This window comes from Calidris pugnax, unplaced genomic scaffold (assembly GCF_001431845.1).
Source record: "Calidris pugnax isolate Ruff unplaced genomic scaffold, ASM143184v1 scaffold102, whole genome shotgun sequence".
Lineage (NCBI taxonomy): Eukaryota > Metazoa > Chordata > Aves > Charadriiformes > Scolopacidae > Calidris > Calidris pugnax.
Genome location: NW_015090846.1, coordinates 6,963,797 through 6,981,684, shown reverse-complemented (window position 1 = coordinate 6,981,684; position 17,888 = coordinate 6,963,797). Strand labels below are relative to the sequence as shown.

At 38.8% G+C, this 17,888-nt stretch overlaps 2 protein-coding genes across 5 annotated transcripts in view; one reads left to right on the top strand and one right to left on the bottom strand.

Annotated features, from left to right (window-relative positions):
• Positions 1–9,053, top strand: part of GARNL3 (GTPase activating Rap/RanGAP domain-like 3) — a 54,528-nt gene extending 45,475 nt beyond the window's left edge. Inside the window, exons 24-29 of the mRNA XM_014942812.1 lie at positions 164–271; positions 697–815; positions 1,251–1,386; positions 2,433–2,642; positions 2,947–3,058; positions 3,811–9,053. Of these exons, the coding sequence (XP_014798298.1) occupies positions 164–271; positions 697–815; positions 1,251–1,386; positions 2,433–2,642; positions 2,947–3,058; positions 3,811–3,967 (842 nt within the window). The 3' untranslated portion in view covers positions 3,968–9,053. The remainder of the gene's footprint in view (positions 1–163; positions 272–696; positions 816–1,250; positions 1,387–2,432; positions 2,643–2,946; positions 3,059–3,810) is intronic.
• Positions 9,054–9,738: 685 nt separating this feature from the next.
• Positions 9,739–17,888, bottom strand: SLC2A8 (solute carrier family 2 (facilitated glucose transporter), member 8). Of its 4 annotated transcripts, none has more exons than XM_014942807.1 (10): positions 17,773–17,888; positions 17,423–17,582; positions 15,830–16,036; positions 13,999–14,098; positions 13,643–13,854; positions 12,751–12,894; positions 12,111–12,219; positions 11,194–11,367; positions 10,418–10,563; positions 9,739–10,256 (listed from the first exon to the last, which is right to left on the bottom strand). In XM_014942807.1, the coding sequence occupies exons 1-10, from the start codon at positions 17,829–17,831 to the stop codon at positions 10,119–10,121; spliced, it is 1,449 nt and encodes a 482-aa protein (XP_014798293.1). In that variant the 5' UTR covers positions 17,832–17,888; the 3' UTR covers positions 9,739–10,118. The 4 variants fall into 4 exon arrangements, with proteins under 4 accessions (XP_014798293.1, XP_014798294.1, XP_014798296.1 ...); XM_014942808.1 differs by having other exon boundaries at positions 17,423–17,575; positions 17,773–17,862; XM_014942810.1 differs by lacking the exon at positions 17,773–17,888 and having other exon boundaries at positions 15,830–16,032; positions 17,423–17,746.

Genomic DNA, 17,888 nt, shown 5'->3' with positions numbered 1-17,888 from the left:
GTTCACAGAGGAAGCACATTTCCCTTATCTGTTTAGACGTAGAGGGTCTTATACATAATCAAACATTTGTGTAGATAATGCCAGCACTTCTTCAAAATCTGCCTATAAAGTTGGCTTTTGTCACTTGCAGTGTAAGATGATGGATGCTTCTTTTTTGTTATAGATGTTTGCCAATACAGAAAGGTATATCCTTTCAATGGAGGTTGTCCACTGATCCAGCCATCAGCTTGTGACTTCCAGTTCAGCTGGAATCAAGTTCCTTATGCTGTTGGTAAGAAAATACCTCTTTTTACTAGATGGCTGTTCTTTTCATTACATTTAGGCTTGCACTTGACTGTTAGTGGAATTACAGTATGTATGCTAGGAATAAGCATGTTACATTCATGATGCAACTTCAGCTAAGTTTCTGCAAAAAAGTGGAGACTTGGTGCCAAGTTCTTCCTTTGAACTTTTTTTCTTTTCTTTTTTTTCCTGGTTTTTTATTTTCCATTCAGTCTACGGTCTGCCAGGCGTGGAGAGTGAAGTTTTCTTCAGACTTGATGTAGCTCAGTGTCCATCAGTATGTTAGACAACCCTTTTCATAGGAAATGGACATGTCAGAAGGGGTCACATACTCAAGAGCAGTTTTCACGGACCATTCAGGAAACATTTATATTAACCATTTTTCCTTGCCAAATAATTTTTGTTTCATTGCAGTCTGTGCTTTTCCTTATATCCTTGCCTTCACTACTGATTCCATTGAGATCCGATTAGTGGTGAATGGGAACTTAGTCCACACAGCAGTTGTGCCTGAGCTTCAACTTGTAGCATCAAGGGTAAGACATGGAAAAATTTCATTTGACTATTTCTGTGATATGTTGGGATCTAATTCACATAAAAAGTTGCTGTAGCCAAAACCCAAGCAAATCAAAACTGAAATGTGTGCTATTTGATCTGTGGTAACTATTCGTCTGTGTGCTCTTAGTTTATATCAAGTATGTAGAGAATCAGAATCAATCTCTCTGTCCTTTATTGCTCACAGTAATGTAGATTCAAGATATATGGCTGTTTATGGGGCAAATGCTATCCTCTATATCACAGATGTCCTCTCCACTTACAGTGGGATAACCTTTCCATGACCAGCCCTGGTTGACTTGTCACTACTGCTGTATTGCTGCTAATAGAATGTAGTGGACAAACATTTGAGCTCTTACTCAGAAAATGGTTAAGAAAGTCTCCCTGTACTAATGATAAGTTATTTGTCGTTTCAGTCAGATATTTATTTTAAAGCTACTGCTGCAGTAAGTGGATCATCTGACAGCAGTGCTAAAGAAATGAGTTCAAGAAGTTCTCCTCAAACACCAACAGCTTCTGAAATGCCAGAATGTCCTCTTTCTTCTCTAGAAGGTAACACGGTTCCCAGGCAGATCGAATAATGATCTGTGATTCCAGCAGCTGTCACATCTCAGTGTAGCTGATATTTATTAAGATTAAATTGATTGGGTAAAAGATTTTGAGTTCCTAGCTGAGATTCTGGAAGATGGAGATTTTCTATTTATCCACAGACATGAAGCACCTGAGTTTTTGTCCTGTAGTATCTCTTCTGATTGCATGGTAGCACTGTTTTGAAAAAAACGTTTCTGTAGGAGGGGACGAATTAAGCTTCAGTAGCTTGATGAATCCGTGGCTATATGTAAAGCAAGGTATAAAATTGTGGGAAAACATAACATTTCACATACACCGTTCCTTTAATTTAAGAAAAGCTAAACTGCGACTGGATAGTTAAAACTCTTTTGCGAACCAAAAGTAAGAAGTAGTTCTAGCCTTGAAAGAGTTTGCAGTCAATTTGGTGTAACATGATCTGTGAACAGTCAGTCTATAGGGGAACAATAATGGAGAAATGAGGGAACTTCAACTACAAAATGCAGCATGCATCTATGTCTTCCTCATTTAAATCTGCTGCTGCACTGTGGGCAGAAGGGGAAAGGAGAAAGGAATCACAATTTCAATTTTTAAAAGACAGGGCTATTTGATGGTAAGCTGTTAGAGTTCTTTCCTGCAAATTAGGAAAACACACTTGAGATCCGGGCTCCAGTATACTTGGGACATATTAATATTTGTGGGGAATATTGCACAGAGTGCAGAGCCACAGTGTTCTAGCCAGAATACCAGCCTCAGGACATGTAAATTTACTTCCTGGTTCCACTGCTGATTCATTACATCGCCAAGAGACAATCTTCTTTTTCTTTCCTAGTCAAATTGCAGATCTGCACAATGTGATTGCATTTCTTCCTCCTTCTAGTCTATTTATATTGAAAGATCTGCGGGGCTAAGATGATCTTTGTTACTTGGGTTAAAAAGCACACAGCAGAATGAACGTAACTTTTCTGTATAACTTTTCATTTGGAAGTATTAAGAAATTATTCTGTTCTTTTTTTCCTTCTGTGTTTCAGGTGAAGTTCCATGCAAGAACCTGTACAAAATTCCTCTCAGTAATCTGGTTGGGCGAAGCATTGAACGGCCTCTGAAGTCACCTTTGGCTCCCAAGGTCATCACTACAACAACATCCACTGGCATTGCCACTCTTCCAGTTACTCACTCACTATCCTTATCTCGTATGGAAATTAAAGAAATTGCCAGCAGAACACGTAAAGAATTGCTGGGTAAACTCTCCTAATTCTTCAGTGTATATATCAATTGCCGAGTATATAATGTCTAATCTTTGGACCATCACAGTCAGATTTGTAACATGCAACCAGTATTCATAAATAAGTAGTATAAACAAACAAATGAAACTGTGAGAAAATATTATTTGCAAATAGTCTAGCCAGTCTCATCACATATAAGGATGACATATGCTAACCCAGGTAGAAACTAGTTAATGGAAACCAGCGACAGATACCTTAACATTTTCATGAACGCTTTATTTTTGCTTGAGAGTAGTAAGTCTTCTATTCCTTTATTGAGGTCTCTTGGATGAGCCTATACCCAAGACAGAAAGTGCACAGAAGCAAAAAAAGGCTCCTCGAAGACAGTCAGACCCCAAGCAGGGAGCAGTAAGATCAACTAGTAGTGACAGGTAAATATTCTGGCTTTAGAAAAGAAGCTAAGTTAAGCTGTAAATGTTTTCAGAATTGATTGGTTTTCAACCTGTTCATGCGTATCTCGGTTGGCCTGAGGCTGACTGAGACCTTTGTATGCCAGTGTGAATTTCATGCTATTGTGTGTGTTATAGTATCTGAATACTGTAAGTACTGAAGCAACTATACTTTTAGCTAAAGACATGTTAATGAGCAAAGCAAGACTATATGGGATTTTGTGGGGACCTGCTGCAGTTGAGCCTGTCATTAGGATTCAGACAAATAGATCTGCACTGTGCAGGTTTGCTTGCTGTTTTCTTCGTATGCTCATGTGTTGCTATTTCCAGAATAAATTTTTGTAAAGAAACACCACAGCATTTGTCTGTTAGGCGCTGCTTACCTGATCCCACTGCCATTCTCTTGTTTTCACTGATTTCACAATCTGAGTTTGTGTGGAGTAATGGCAGAATTCAGCCAAGATACAGCAGACTGAGATTAACAATACAAACAAAAAAATCTGCTGCAATGTAAAACTATATTTGATTTATTTCACTATCTGGAAATTATTTGGGTGGGGGGCTTCATTAACATTGCCTTTCGATAATTTTCAGCAGAGTAAAATGGAGAGAAACTCAGTTTTAATGGTGTTCTCTGCCTTTAGGATAACTTGATTGAATGTAGAAATAGCCATTGATCCTACTTGCTCTGATCTGTATAATTTTTTTAGTAACTTCTGTTTTCCTATTTGCAGGATAATCTCGAACTCATTTGAAAGCTATTCTGAAGGACATCATCTTTCCACTAGTTCAGATCCCAATACTTTAGCAAACAGGGAGGAGAGCTCACCATCTAGCTATCCATTTCAGCTGATTTCTTTATATGATGAAGACATCATTGACTTGAAGTGAAGATAGTCTTAAAACCTTTCTTCCTTACTTCACATTTTCTTATAACTCTGTGAGCTCTATGGGAATGTCACAAACACTGCTTCTAGTGGTAAAATGTGGCTGGAAGTATTGGTGATTACTCTTTATAGAACCTGTGTTGTTCTGGCTAACTCAGCCTGGTTTGATGATGCTTCTATCTTTGACATAGATATGTTTTCTTTTCTCAGTTAATGAACCATTACTTCTTGTGGCATTCTAAAAGTAGGTAATCAATGAGAGATTATGGCTGAAACTGAAGTAAATAAAAAGTATTACTTGTTCTGAGCTTCTTATAATTTGAAGTACCTGAATGACATTCAGCTAAGTTAACTACTGTTATTATAGTGAGTTGTTTTACAACAGTGTATGTCATGTCATGTGAGACATGGAGAGGTAAAATTCCTAACATAACATATGTTATTCCATAACATCAGTCACTCCTTTTGGTATTTCAGTATTTAAAAAAACCAAACAAAACAAAACAACAAGGCTTACAGGCAAGGTCTTTCCAAACATTGCAGTCTCTCCTTGAAATGATGCAGCTGCGGTATGTTCACTGAAGAATCAAGGATGTTCTATAACAGCCAGGTAAGATATGAAGAGGCTGCTTTCTTTGCTCTGGCCTGTCCATGCACTTTTTTTAGAGAAACTTGGAAACTGTTTTGGCAGTAAGAATCCTTAAGCAAAGAGACTTTTTATAGAAACTTTCAAAATATTCATTAAGAATTGGAAGGGAAACTTTCAAAATATTCATTAAGAATTGGAAGGGAAAAAAAAAAAACAACGGCTGTATTTCTCCATCTACTGGAAAACTGTTACTCTAGTGTACCTAAAGATTTTCCCAGTACAGGCAGAAGAGCCACCCACTGCTTTTCTTTCTGACTACGCAAAGATTCCTATGCAGGCATCAGCATTAGCTATTGGCTGCTCTTGCATCAAGAGTGTAAGTCATTCCAGATGATCATATTTCTCTAACTGGAGCTAGATAGAAATTTCACTGCTAAGAAGCTAGTTTTCTATGATGAAATAGTCATCTTAGATTTTTTTTTTCTATGTTAAAGGCAGGGTTTCATGTTTAAAGCTAAATTATTTTTAATAATCCTTTCCTGTATGCCAAAAATCAATGTTAAACAGTATTTTGAAAGGGTTTTGTTCTGTTTGGGGTTTTTTCTTTGTTTGTTTTGTTTCATGAAAGTGTGATGCTTCCAGCCTTTGATGATTTTAGCTTTATTAGGAAGTATTTCTTGTTCTATATGTAGAAATATTTCCGTATCCTTGATTTTATTTCATAATATCATTCATGTGTCATGATTTCACTTTCTGTCCAAGCATGATCATCTGGAGATGTGTGCCTTTTGCTTGGGTCTGTCTGAATGTAAAACTGGTTTTGCAACATATTTTTTGCCCAATTTCTTGTATATAATACACCTAAGAAAGGATGCAAGGCCTTACCTGAAAGAATCGTGTCTTTCAACTGGAGTGGCTGATCAACAAAAGAAGCAATGCTTTCAGCAGTAATTAGTCTAGGAGCAGAAGCAGTACTAACCAGTGGCTACTATTGTTTCAGTATTATTGCACCCATAGATGTGTGGCAATGAACCTTGATAAGCATTTAAAAGAAAGTGCCAGCTCAAAGTCTTTGCAAGAGCTTGTAATAATTTTTGAGAATGTATACTTCTAGAGATTGTGTTAATTTGCCCTGTCCTACTTATCTGTGCAGCTAAGATTTAAAAAAATCAATCTGAAAGTATCATGTGGTGCTTATTCTCCTGGAAGTTGTAAAAACTTCTGTGGACTTAGTGAATGCACTTTAGGGAGCACTGCTTGCACTTAGATATTTTTAGAAAGCAAAAGCACCACCGTTTTCCATAAACAGATTTCTCAATGTAGTATTTCATTTTGGTTATGTGGGTGTTCTTGAAGACTGTACCAGTGTATTGCAAAAGTGGAGCTTTAGTTAAAATACAATTTTAACTGGAAACTTTGCTTTGCACTGTTAGGATATCAGATTTTAAATACATTTCAGGTGTTCACTTGTGCTATTCTAGCATGATTTGACATGACTAAACCCTCATTTGATAGCAGTTGAAGCAGTATATGGAGATTTTAAAACTTGTTTGGAAGAACCTGAACAAACACATATTTTGGTATCCTGAAAGACAAGCCTTGGAGATGGAGCACTAGGGAGATCAAGAAGAATGAGGAAAGCTTGACAGAAAGCTTGACAGAAAGCTTGACCACTGGCTATGATGGTGGTCAGGGTGCACGTGGATGTGACATTTGCATCATAATCGAGACTTGATTATAGAAAGGGGGGGCCAAAAAGCAAGAGGTACTTTCCTTAACCAGAACCATAGTAGTGGCTATAGAATATTACCATAAAGTAAGAGAGAGAGAGTGTGTGTGTGTGTGTGTGAATTTTTGAAGGGCTACCTGTAATTACAGCATTGATGACATCTAGCAAATACTAACAAACAGCAAAAAGACTGTAAGGAGTCCAGATTAATTTTGATTGCTTGAGCTAGACAAAAACAGGTCAGATTATCTCCATGGTACTTATCTGCAATAGGATGTTGGTATAGTTTGAGGAGGGAAGCCCAGCAACTGCCTCCCCTGCACCTCCCAGCTGAATTTTATGCTACAGCTTGACTTTAAGGGGTCAGGTGCAAGCTGTTATGTAGGTCACAATGGGAACTACCAGACCTAATAGACCATTACTACAGGACTGGAAGCATCTGAACCCTGGCAAAAAATTACCTGTCTTCATTCCTAATGTATGCAGTAAGTGCCTTAACAAGGCTGCTGCTGCTTGAGTTTTTGCTTCTGTAATTAATCAGCGTGCCTTGCAGGGATGTAGGGTTAATGTTAGACCTAACAAAAGAAGTTGGGAGAGATCTAGACCAAATAAGTTTGGTTTATAAGGCACCTGGAGGTGGTAGCTGAGGCTTCAGGCTCATGTGTATGTAGTTTACTACGTACACTGTATGAGAGCAGCCTAGAGTATAGGTAGGAGGCAGAGAACATGGTAATAATGTTCCAATTTTATTTGGCATAAGCCACAAGAACCAATTTCTATGAAGGTCTTTATCACATTTATTGTTTCAAAAGACAGAATATCCCACAATAATATAAAATTGCTGACACAGCTGGACAAATATCCACTGTACAAGGATGTGGTGTTTGTGGGCTTTCAACAGTCTCATCAGACTGCCGTGCATTACATGCCTCTTAGTGTCATGAGTTGGCATCCTCTGAACTAGCTTCTAGCCATTGTTTCTTTTAAAATACTGTCTTAGATCAATACCATTCAGACTGCTTATTAAAATCAAAACAAAAGCCAGCTGGTAGCAGTGATGCAGTTCTTGTGCGTCATTTCTAAAGGACAAGGTTTTTATACATCTGTGCAACCTCTCCTCCTTCAGACCCATGTCAGATGACAAGGCTTGTTGGAAGGCTCCTGGGATGGATGTTCACTCCAGCCTTAGAGACAGGTTGTTTCCCTTCTGCTTTTCCAGCATGTGCACTCATCTACTCATTAAACCTTCCAGGTCCTTCTCCTCAGGGCTGCTCTCCAGCCCTTCTCTGCCTGACTTGTATTTGTGCCTGGGATTGACAAGGCCCAAGTGCAGGACCTTGCACTTGGCTTTATGAGGTTTGCCTGGGCCTACCTCTCCAGCCTGTCCAGGTCCCTCTGGATGGCATTCCTTCCCTCCAGCGCTTTGACCGCACCACACAGCTTGGTGTAATCGGCAAACTTGCTGAGGTTTGCTGTCTGCCTTCATGTGACTTTGTACATGCACAAACATTTGTAATTGATTGGTAGATTCAAATTAATTTTTTTTTTTGGTAGTACCAGGCTAGTCCACTGAATAAATATTTAAACAGTTCTTATTAGAGCAGGGGACAGGGAGCACCCACATGAAATATAACATTATTTCATAACCAGTTACACATGCTCGCTTGCTGCTCCTGACATTTACTTTCTGCCGTTATATGTATATTTGACCAAGCCACAGATTCAAGCTCATGTGTGTTTTCCTGAAGGTGTAGATCTAGAACTTGTGCTTGCAGATGCAGCATCTTAGTCTGCATTTGAGATACATATCATTTGGGTTTGGACTTGGTTTTTAATACATATATGTATGTATATACATGTATGTGTATATATTTGTAAATTCTACCACAAGTTTTAAGGGATTAAAAGTCCTAAGCATATCTAGTATTCTAAAGTAATGTGATCTTACAGGGGGGAGGGGAGAAGTCCCATCTGCAAGCAGTAGGTTATTTCAGAATAATTTTTGTGCTTGTGTGTGTATGAAAATAAGTATCATACTATTATCATTACCAATTTGATGCCATGGTTCATATGCACAGTGCTTTCTAATTCTGTTAAAGCAGTATTTTTCTCAGATAAGCTTAGCCTGATTTTGTGGAGGAATAAATTATACCCTGAGAGCCTAATACTAACCATAGGGAAAAGCTCACATGACAGTATGCAGCAAGCATTGGTACCTGCACCCAACTTGTACAAGTTGAGCACAGCAACTTCACCGGCCTGTCCACTGCCTGCCTGCTTCACTTGGTTGCTGACCCGCAACTGAGTCCTGCTTGCTGTTGGAAACCATGATACTAGCACATGATTTGAAGATAAAATTTCAGAGATTGTTTTCTGCATATTTATTTATAGCTCTATTAAGTATTTATCTGGTTGAATGGAAAAATGTTTCGTCTCTAAAGGTTTATGCAAAAAGTGTTATCAGTCTGGAGCGTCAGTTTCAACTAAGTCTTTGAATGTTAGCAGACTGCTTTGTAATAGTTGCGTATTGTTAAGACTGTTGCTAAGTTTGTGATGAAAAATTCTTTATCTACCACTTGTCTTAAATACCAATGTATTACCATTGTTTTTAACATCATGTGATAGTGTATATGGTTTGTGTTTTAGATGTGACATCCAAATAGAAACAGTCCTATCACAGCTGGAACTGTTTTAAGTGCCATTTATCACTTTTGGGAAGGAGTAACAGATGTTTTATTCCTCCATATGTAATAAACCATAAATTTGACCTCACTTCTTTCTTTTGCACATGCAAAACTAATGGCTTTTACAAATTTGGTTCATCGGTCAAGACATTAAAAAGACAGGAGGTAGTCCACTATCACCGACAGCTCTGGATTACTGTTTCCATTTGAGTTCCGTAGAAATTTTGTTTCAGAGATGTCATTCATTGAAGTGCTGTATCGTAACCTGTGAGATTGGTGTTTGTGTCTTAAGCGTTACCTGTCTTGGACAAGGATTATAATCCAGCATTGGTTTGTGTTTCCAGGCGTCTTTTAGCCATTCAGAGACCTGCTCCAGTTGGAGAACTTTAACCCTTAAATTAACACTGCAAAAGAGAGGGTTTTTTTCCTTTTCTGGCTAAGAGTATATTCTTGCTGTCGCCAAGACCTTGTAATTCCTTTTGAAAAAGCAATGCTCATTTCTGAATTCTAAAGTACATTCTCCTAAGAGCTACAACCCTTCTTGTGATTTAAATGCATTCCTAGTCAACTTGACAGCAATAAGAAAAATAATGCAAACTTAACACTAACGCCGGTGAAAGCCAAGCATTCGTCTGCAGCGGGGACCAAGACTTACTCCATGGTCAGGCATCCTAGAAATAGTAGCAACAACACAAAGGTAGAGTAGCAATCTGAAATAAATATTAGGCAGGTGACATCACTTCTTCACTGTAGCATGTGACATAAGGAAAAGGTAAAGTGTAGCAGGGAAATTTATTTATTTACAAAATTAGACTTGAATTTACATCTTAGAAAAAAGATACTGGCCAATATATTTAACATTCTTACTTGGCCATTACAGTCAGTCTGCACCAGGTGAAAAGAACACAGGAATCTAAGAAAAAGAATATGTCCAAACCTGCACTGAGGAGATTTGCTACAGGGAATATGCAGAACTGTATGCAGACCCCCATAGATACTTTTTTAAAAAACAGAATTCAGATTTTACAAAATTCATTAAAATCATTTGGTAGCAAGTTTAGTAACTAAGATGTCTGCTATGTGATGCAGTTAGTTTCAACCATAGCACCAGAACTCATATGAATGTTTCATATCAATATAAAAAGCCTCAGGCTTAAGATCTTCTGAAGTAGGCCTCAATTTGTTCCAGGGTCTGTCCTTTTGTTTCAGGAATATAAAAGGCTGTAAAAATTACATTGAGGCAGCAGAAGGCAGAGAAGAGCCAGAATGTGCCATAAGATGTTAAGAAACCCTAGGGGAGAGGAAAAAACCAAACACATTATTACCACTCACTACTGTACAACTACAGTTCTGTATTGCCACAGAAGACTGTGGCTCAAGGCTCCCTCAGGAGCATCTTTAATACATTTCCCTGTTATAAGAAACTTCAGATTGTAAGTTTACAATACTTACTATAAAATCATTAAATTCTTTGGTTATCAAGAAGGCCATAATCCAGTTTGTTAACACACAAGCACCACTCGATATGCCTTTAGCTTTAAGTGGGAAGATTTCAGATATCACCAGCCATGGAACAGGACCCCAGCCAAGGGCAAAACCTGCAATTAGAAACAGAAGAGAATAAATGCAAGTTAAGTACATGTTAAAGGAAAGGCTGAATGATGCCTAAATTAATCAAGTAAGGGGGATGCAGTTTTCCCTCTATAGATTCTTGGATGATTCCACTAAAACAGTACCTCTATAAGAAGGAAAGAGAATAAGTTATCTTAGGGCAGCATGATAAACTAGTGCATTTCTAATGAAATTAATTACAAGAATATTCTTAACAAGCAGAACTTCTTGCCACAAAGTCTCTGAAGAGGTAAGCTTAGAAACTGACCTTGTTTCTAACTACTGCTGCATTGTACCATCACAGAATTTAGTGTGGCTCAGGCACTAACAAAGACACTTTTTTTCCACAACTGTAGAACAGTTTGAGCAATTACTATTTAGTATTAGTACAAGGAGGTATAAATTAATTTTCCAGGGAATTGGCTTAACTAAGTTGCTAGCTCTTTCACCAGGGCCGTGAACACTCAGCTCAACTTTGCATTATACACTGAAAAGGTCTGTGAAAGACACAACTTATTTCCATTCATCAATAACGTCGAAAAATGGAACAAAATTGTCACATTCATCAGAAAGTTTGAGTTTTGTGTAACAGCTACTTAGAAGCCTGTACCACTTACCAGCGACAAAGAGCCCTAGGCTCACTACTGCAAGCCAGGAGATGCTACTTTCTGTTCCCGGGGATGCTGAATTTAGAGTGAACCACACATCAGGATTTGATGAGTTGTTTCGATCTAGAAGGATGATTTTAAAGTAAAGCCCAAACAATGCTGTACTGAGAGCCATGATTATCCCTGAAAAGCAAGCAATAATGAAGTTGTTATTGGTTGCCACTTGGGTATTCTGCCTCTTGGAAGAATACCCAAGTGTTGGTCAGCCACACATAAGATATGCTGGCCCTCACAGAAGTGTTTCTTAAAACATACTGTTCTTGGAAATAAACACTGGCCCTGACAAGTGAAAGATGCTAGGCAAGCATTCTAACACTAGCCAAACAATATAGTCTCGACAGCAGTCATTACTACTGAGTGTACAGCACAACTGTAGCAAACAGAATTTGTTTTCTTTAGCACATTTACTTGTAGAGTTAAATTTTTTAATTATAGTCTTTGTATAACACCACCACAGCATGCCATGAAAGCAGCAGCAGCCACAGAGAAATTACTTTGAAATAGCCATTTGTTGACAACTTGGGCATGAGAATGTATCATGACATTGGACCTTATTAAGCAGAAAAATCACAGTAGTAAGAACAGTCTCAGTGACATACCTAATTCAAAATAAAAACTGGCCCAGTAAGAAGACAAAAAGATAGAACACCTTTAGACTATATACGGCTAACTACAATGTATATATAACATGATAATTTCCTCTTACGTGTTTAAGTCTACAGTTATATCAAATTATAAATATAAAGCAAACCACTAAAAAAAAAAAAAAGCATAAATTGCAATACTTAATTCCCCCAACAGTTAAGATACTTTTTGGTCCTATATAGTAATTTTTCTTGCTGAAAAAGTTCAGTATGATGTTTTACCAGATATGTAAAGCAGCACTTTTCGTCCAGTTTTATCTATGATAAGTGCAGCCACAGCAGTGAAACATACTTGTATAGAACCCACAACAACAGAAGCCATTCTGCTGTCCTGAAACGAAATAAAAGATAGGGAGAATCTGATCTTTCAGGCTGGTAAGAGGATCACTTGTCAAGCGTTACAAATGCATTTGTTTCTTGAATGTGAAAACAAACTACGCCACAGAAATTAATAGCGCAGGGAGACAACGTACCAGTCCCTTAATAAACTTTAAAATAAGCCACAGCTCCTCCCTAGAGTTTCACTTCCTCTGAAACGCTGCATTTGCAACTTCAATAAAAAAGATTTTTATAGGAAGATTACTATAATAGGAATTTCTATCAGTATCAAAGTTTCAGTCTAGTAAATACAACATACTTTCCCCAAAAAAACTCTGGAACATTCAGGTATGCCCATGTAACACAATCAAGAAGGTATCTAGAAATGAAACTAAAATAGCCCACTAATACCTAAATCCTGTTATTTATGACACAAGCAAGATCATTATCAAGACAGTTTGTTACATGTTTGAGACTTATTATAGCACTGATCAAGCTGAAACTATTATATACATTCTTCAGTTTGGAAACACACACTAATTACCTTGAAGCCTGCATCTTCAAAGATAGTTTCTGCATAAAACATAACTGCATTAATGCCTGTTACTTGCTGGAAGAACATTAGAGCCACACCAATAAGAAGTGGCCTGTAGATTGAGGGGTTCTTAAATTCTGAGAGACTCAGTCCCTGTTAAAAAAATTAAGCAATGGAATTGGTGAAAAATGTTATCTTTAAATCAAAGAACAAAAACATCACCGACACAAAGCCTCCTCAGAACATTTCAATCTGTTCAAACTCAGGAAGTTTCCCACTCCCACCCCCCACCTTTGGCAAAACTAAGTGCCTTAGCAGTAAAAATGTTTACATTTAAAGATATCTGAGAATGGCAGAAAAACATTTTTCCCCCCTTTCTCAGGTTGTAGAGACAGAAATTAACAGTACTTAGGAGAGAAAATTAACAGGAATGAATCCACAATTTGCAGAAACTGAATTTCAATGGCTAGACCTGCTTATTTAAGCACACATCTCACAAGAGGCTAAATGATGCTTTTAGAGACGCAAGAGAAAATGCATTCATACAACACAAACAATAAGAAATTAGTGTTAAGAGGTGTTAACAATCCTACTAAATTGCCAAATAAGGCAAAAAACTAGAGAGCTATGATATAATTATCAAGATCACGAGCCCGACTGCTACTCATGTTCACTGATGGCAGTCAACGGCGACAGCAGTTGCAGCTGAAAGGTAGAAGAAAAAGATTCTTTGAATCTCACTTGTTTCTTGAGTTTCATTTGTATGAGGGAACAGTTTGGACCACCATTTGTAGAAGGGGCTATTAACTAAGCTTTGGTAAAACCCTTTTAATTGCACTATATGCTTTCAGATGTTATCTCCATACGAGAGGTTTTAAAGAGTAAATCAGATTCTCCTCACCTCCTCCTGAACACCAGCTTCAATCTGCCTGCATTCCCAGGCATGGTCCACATGTGGTCCCCGCAAAAAACACAAAGCAGCTATGGCTTCTGAGTGTTTGTTCTGATTCAGCAAAAATCGCGGTGTTTCAGGCATGAAGGACATGAACAGCAGCATTATGCAGGATGGAAAAGAACACAACACTGCCAGCCAGCGCCATTTTAGTGTAATTCCTGGGTAACAAAAATGAAGGAAAGAGGACCGTAAACATCAATTAATTGTACAAACAAATTAAAATTTACTTGCAATTCTTCAGTGCAGTTCTTTCATTACATGCATTAATTCTTTTTTGTAACCTAGAACCCTAACCCCAATACCTGCAACATAGGCTCCCAGTATGCCAGTCACCACCATCAACTGAACACAAGAGCCAAGCATACCACGGACTTTAGGATGAGATATTTCAGATATATACACCTAAAACATAGGGAGAAAATGTCTAATAATTACTTCTATCCAATTTCGGATCAAGGACTTGATGAGTAATTAATTTCTAAAAAAACCCACAGATTTATTTCCTAGTAACTCCCTTCCTTTAAAATAACTTCAGTAAAATGGAATAAGTAGAAAAGACCCATCTCAGAAATGTACATCAGCCTTACAAAAAACCCTGGAAAAAAAGGACGACCAAAGCCAGAAGAATGTTGATGCAGTATCAGTATCCTAAAGGTGAATAAACTTGCATTAGCAAGAGTTTCTTTTGTTAGCCGTATTCAACAAGAAATGCATCATCACAAAGCAGTCTAGAGCTTGGAACAGTCTTTGCATGAACAGGTATCCCAAGCCACATATAAAATTGTTTGCATGGAAAGTTTAAAATTTTTAATTTAACATAAAGAGGACAAATTATTTTGTTCTCCATGAAGTTCAAAACTGACAACTCATCTTAATACAGCTTATATGAACAGCCTCATACCTCAACCAGTATTTGGGATCAACTTACACTTTCCAGATATTTTTTAATATATTGACCCCAAGTCAACACCTACAGTTTAGCTGTATACATAAACCAGAAATCCCATGTATTTATATGTACAATCCTTTCTAATAATTTCAGTTCTTACTTTTTCTGGAAGGAAAATAAGTCATCGTTATTTCAAGAATAATTTAGAGCTACAGAAACCTGGTATTACATACGACGGTCTCCTCCCTCATCACTGCAGTCACACAGATCTTTCACTGTTGGCTGTGTGTTAAGCCCTTTACATTTGGGAACTTAGACCTCAGCTCCGTGAAACAAAGAGAAAGCAGTCATTTGTAAAGCACACAGAATTCCTCTAAAGAATTAACACAACAGACTAAGCAACCAAGCTTCCAACAACAGATAAAGTTGCCCAAGATTATCATTTAGACCCTACTACCCTGAACCTTTTTTTAAATTTTATTTTTATAATTATCTAGATTGATAAAGAACAAGCATTTATTTCATACTTCATTATGAATGCTTCTTACTCTTTGGTTTTTAGTCTGCATCTCACTTCAAAAGCTAGAAATGCTGGAACCACCAGAAAAGAAACAAACGAATTCTAGATGGTTCATTTCACACTATTACCTGTTCAGCTAGATCCAAAAGGTTAAATAATACCAGAGAAGACAGACAACAACAGAATGAATTATCTCAACTTCCCTACTGCATTCCTGAATGCATGGGAAAAGTTAATATTCAGAAAATAACAGCTAAATGGAATCAGAAAGCACTACTCTAGGATGAGTAAGCAGCCAGAGTTTATTTGTAAAACCAAGGAGTTTGGTGAAATGTAAGACTTAAAAGCAGTTGGTAATAGAAAAAAACCCACACCAAAACTAAGTGCCCCCTAATGTTATATATGAGGAAATTTAAGAGATAAAAATTACTAGACTATAGTAGAACATAAACAGAAGCAATCAAATAAGAGACTAATAATCTGAAAGATCACATGACTGTATCAGGAACACATAGCAAAACTAACTTTATTTCAATTTTCTTCATGATTAACAAAAAGCAAAATATAATTTTATAAAAATTACTTCCGTCTAAATCCACAAACTGGCTAATTACTCAGTTCACCTAAGCCACCTATAATACTGTTATGGAAAAAGAAACAAAAACCCTACAAACAAAAAAAGCAACCATGCATGCACACACCCCCAGAAAAACATCTTACTTACCGGAACAACAAGTGAAGTAATTCCACTGGCCAAGCCTGTCAGCACTCGTCCAAAATAAAGCATCCAAACATTCTGAGCAGATATAATAACTACATATCCAAAAACATATGGTATTGAGCACAGCATTAGACTCAGCTTTCTCCCAACTTTATCCACAAGATAGCCTCCTAGTATTCCTCCAGCAGCAGCTCCTAATGTTACTACTGACTTCAAAAAACAAATTAAAAAAAAAACATTACATACATACAAATAAATAACAGCAATTTCTTTTAAAATCTTGAGAAGTAGCAGCTTCTAAAAAAATGTGCAAGAATATGCAGGTGTTTTGAAAAATCAAAAGAAACATTAACTCCTTAATCAAAACATAGTCAAGAAGCACTACTCACCACAACTGAAATGCAAGTAATTTTCATATTACATAAAAGCCTCTTTCAATGAAGGAAAAAAAGCAGCAGTAACTGTTTCCTAATCTGTCTACAAAGCTGTCCATTACCAAACAGGCCTCAAACTGTTTTAAGGCCCCGAAGAGTTTGTTATCTTGACTAAACTGAAGTCTAGCCTACATCTTAAAAAACATATATTCCCTGCATTGATGGATTACACTAACTTATTAAAAATTTATTTTCTGTGGTCCCTTAACAGGTTCAACTGAGAAACATGAGAATGGTTAGAAGCCATTTTAGCACCAAAAATACATTCATAGAATCGTATGGAGTTGGAAGGGACCTCTGGAGATCATCTAGTCCAACCCTCCCGCCAGAGTGGGTCTACCTGAAGCAGGTTGCACAGGAACTTGTCCAGGCAGGTTTTGAATGTCTCCAAAGAAGGAGACTCCACCACCTCCCTGGGCAGCCTGTTCCAGTGCTCAACCACTCTCCCAGTAAAGAAGTTCCTCCTCACATTTAGGTGGAACTTCTTATGCTCAAGTTTGTGCCCATTTCCTCTTGTCCTGTCACTGAGCTCCACTGAAAAAAGACCAGCCCCATCCTTCTGACACCCTCCCTTTAAGTATTTGTAAGCATTGATTAGATCCCCCCTAAGCCTTCTCTTCTCAAAACTAAAAAGACCCAAGCCCCTCAGCCTCTCCTTGTAGGAGATGCTCCAGGCCCTTAATCATCTTTGTTGCCCTTTGCTGTCCCCTCTCCAGTAGTTCCCTGTCCTTCTTGAACTGGGGAGCCCAGAACTGGACACAGTGCTCCAGATGGGGTCTCACCAGGGCAGAGCAGAGGGGCAGGATGACCTCCCTCGACCTGCTGGCCACGCTCTTCTTGATGCCCCCCGGGATGCCGTTTGCCTTCTTGGCCACAAGGGCACATTGCTGGCTCATGGTCTTCTTGTTGTCCACCAGGACTCCTAGGTCTTTTTCCTCAGAGCTGCTCTCCAGCAGGTCAGCCCCCAACCTGTCCTGGTGCAGGGGGTTATTTCTCCCTAGCTGCAGCACCCTACACTTGCCCTTGTTAAATTTCATCAGGTTTCTCTCTGCCCAACTCTCCAGCCTTAGAGGAGTACGGCCCCATCACATAAACAGCATCTTCTTGGACCTATGCTTTCAAGTGAAATCACAAAACGGCAATACATCACACAGAGACCTACCCCAAACCACGAGGCTTGGCTGCTGTCCAATCTTAGCTTAGGATCGTTGATTTTCCTCAACTCTGGAATAACAGGCGAGCTATAACCCAGCACAAAGCCAAAGCTGAGCGGTCCCAGGACAGCGGCGAACGCGGCCAGGTACAGCTTCGTGTTCTGCACTCTGAAGCATGAGAGGCCTGACAAGGATCATGCCACCCCCACCTCCCGCCTCCAGCCCCTCACCGGAGCTGGTAACGCTCAGGCGGACCCGACAGAGGGCCCGGCCCGGAGCTCGCCGCGGCCAAGCTCCGGGGCAGTCAGCGCCGTCCCCGAGCCCGCCAGAGCGGCGGTGTCGCGGCGCCCGCGCTCACCTCGGACAGGAATCGGAGTCAGGGTAACCCAGCAGGCAACGAGACTCCTCCGCAGCCATTCCCGGCCTGCAGGGAGCGCCTCAGCGCGGCCAGCCCCAACCGCGGCTCCACGAACC

Excerpts from the sequence above, each read along its gene's own strand:
- SLC2A8 (XM_014942807.1), bottom strand. The coding sequence starts at position 17,831 with ATGGCTGCGGAGGAGTCTCGTTGCCTGCTGGGTTACCCTGACTCCGAT. Across the intron at positions 14,099-15,829 it reads TTACTTCACTTGTTGTTCCG|GTGTATATATCTGAAATATC; the intron begins GTAAGTAAGATG and ends CCTATGTTTTAG. Across the intron at positions 11,368-12,110 it reads AGTGCTGCTTTACATATCTG|GGATAATCATGGCTCTCAGT; the intron begins GTAAAACATCAT and ends CTTGCTTTTCAG.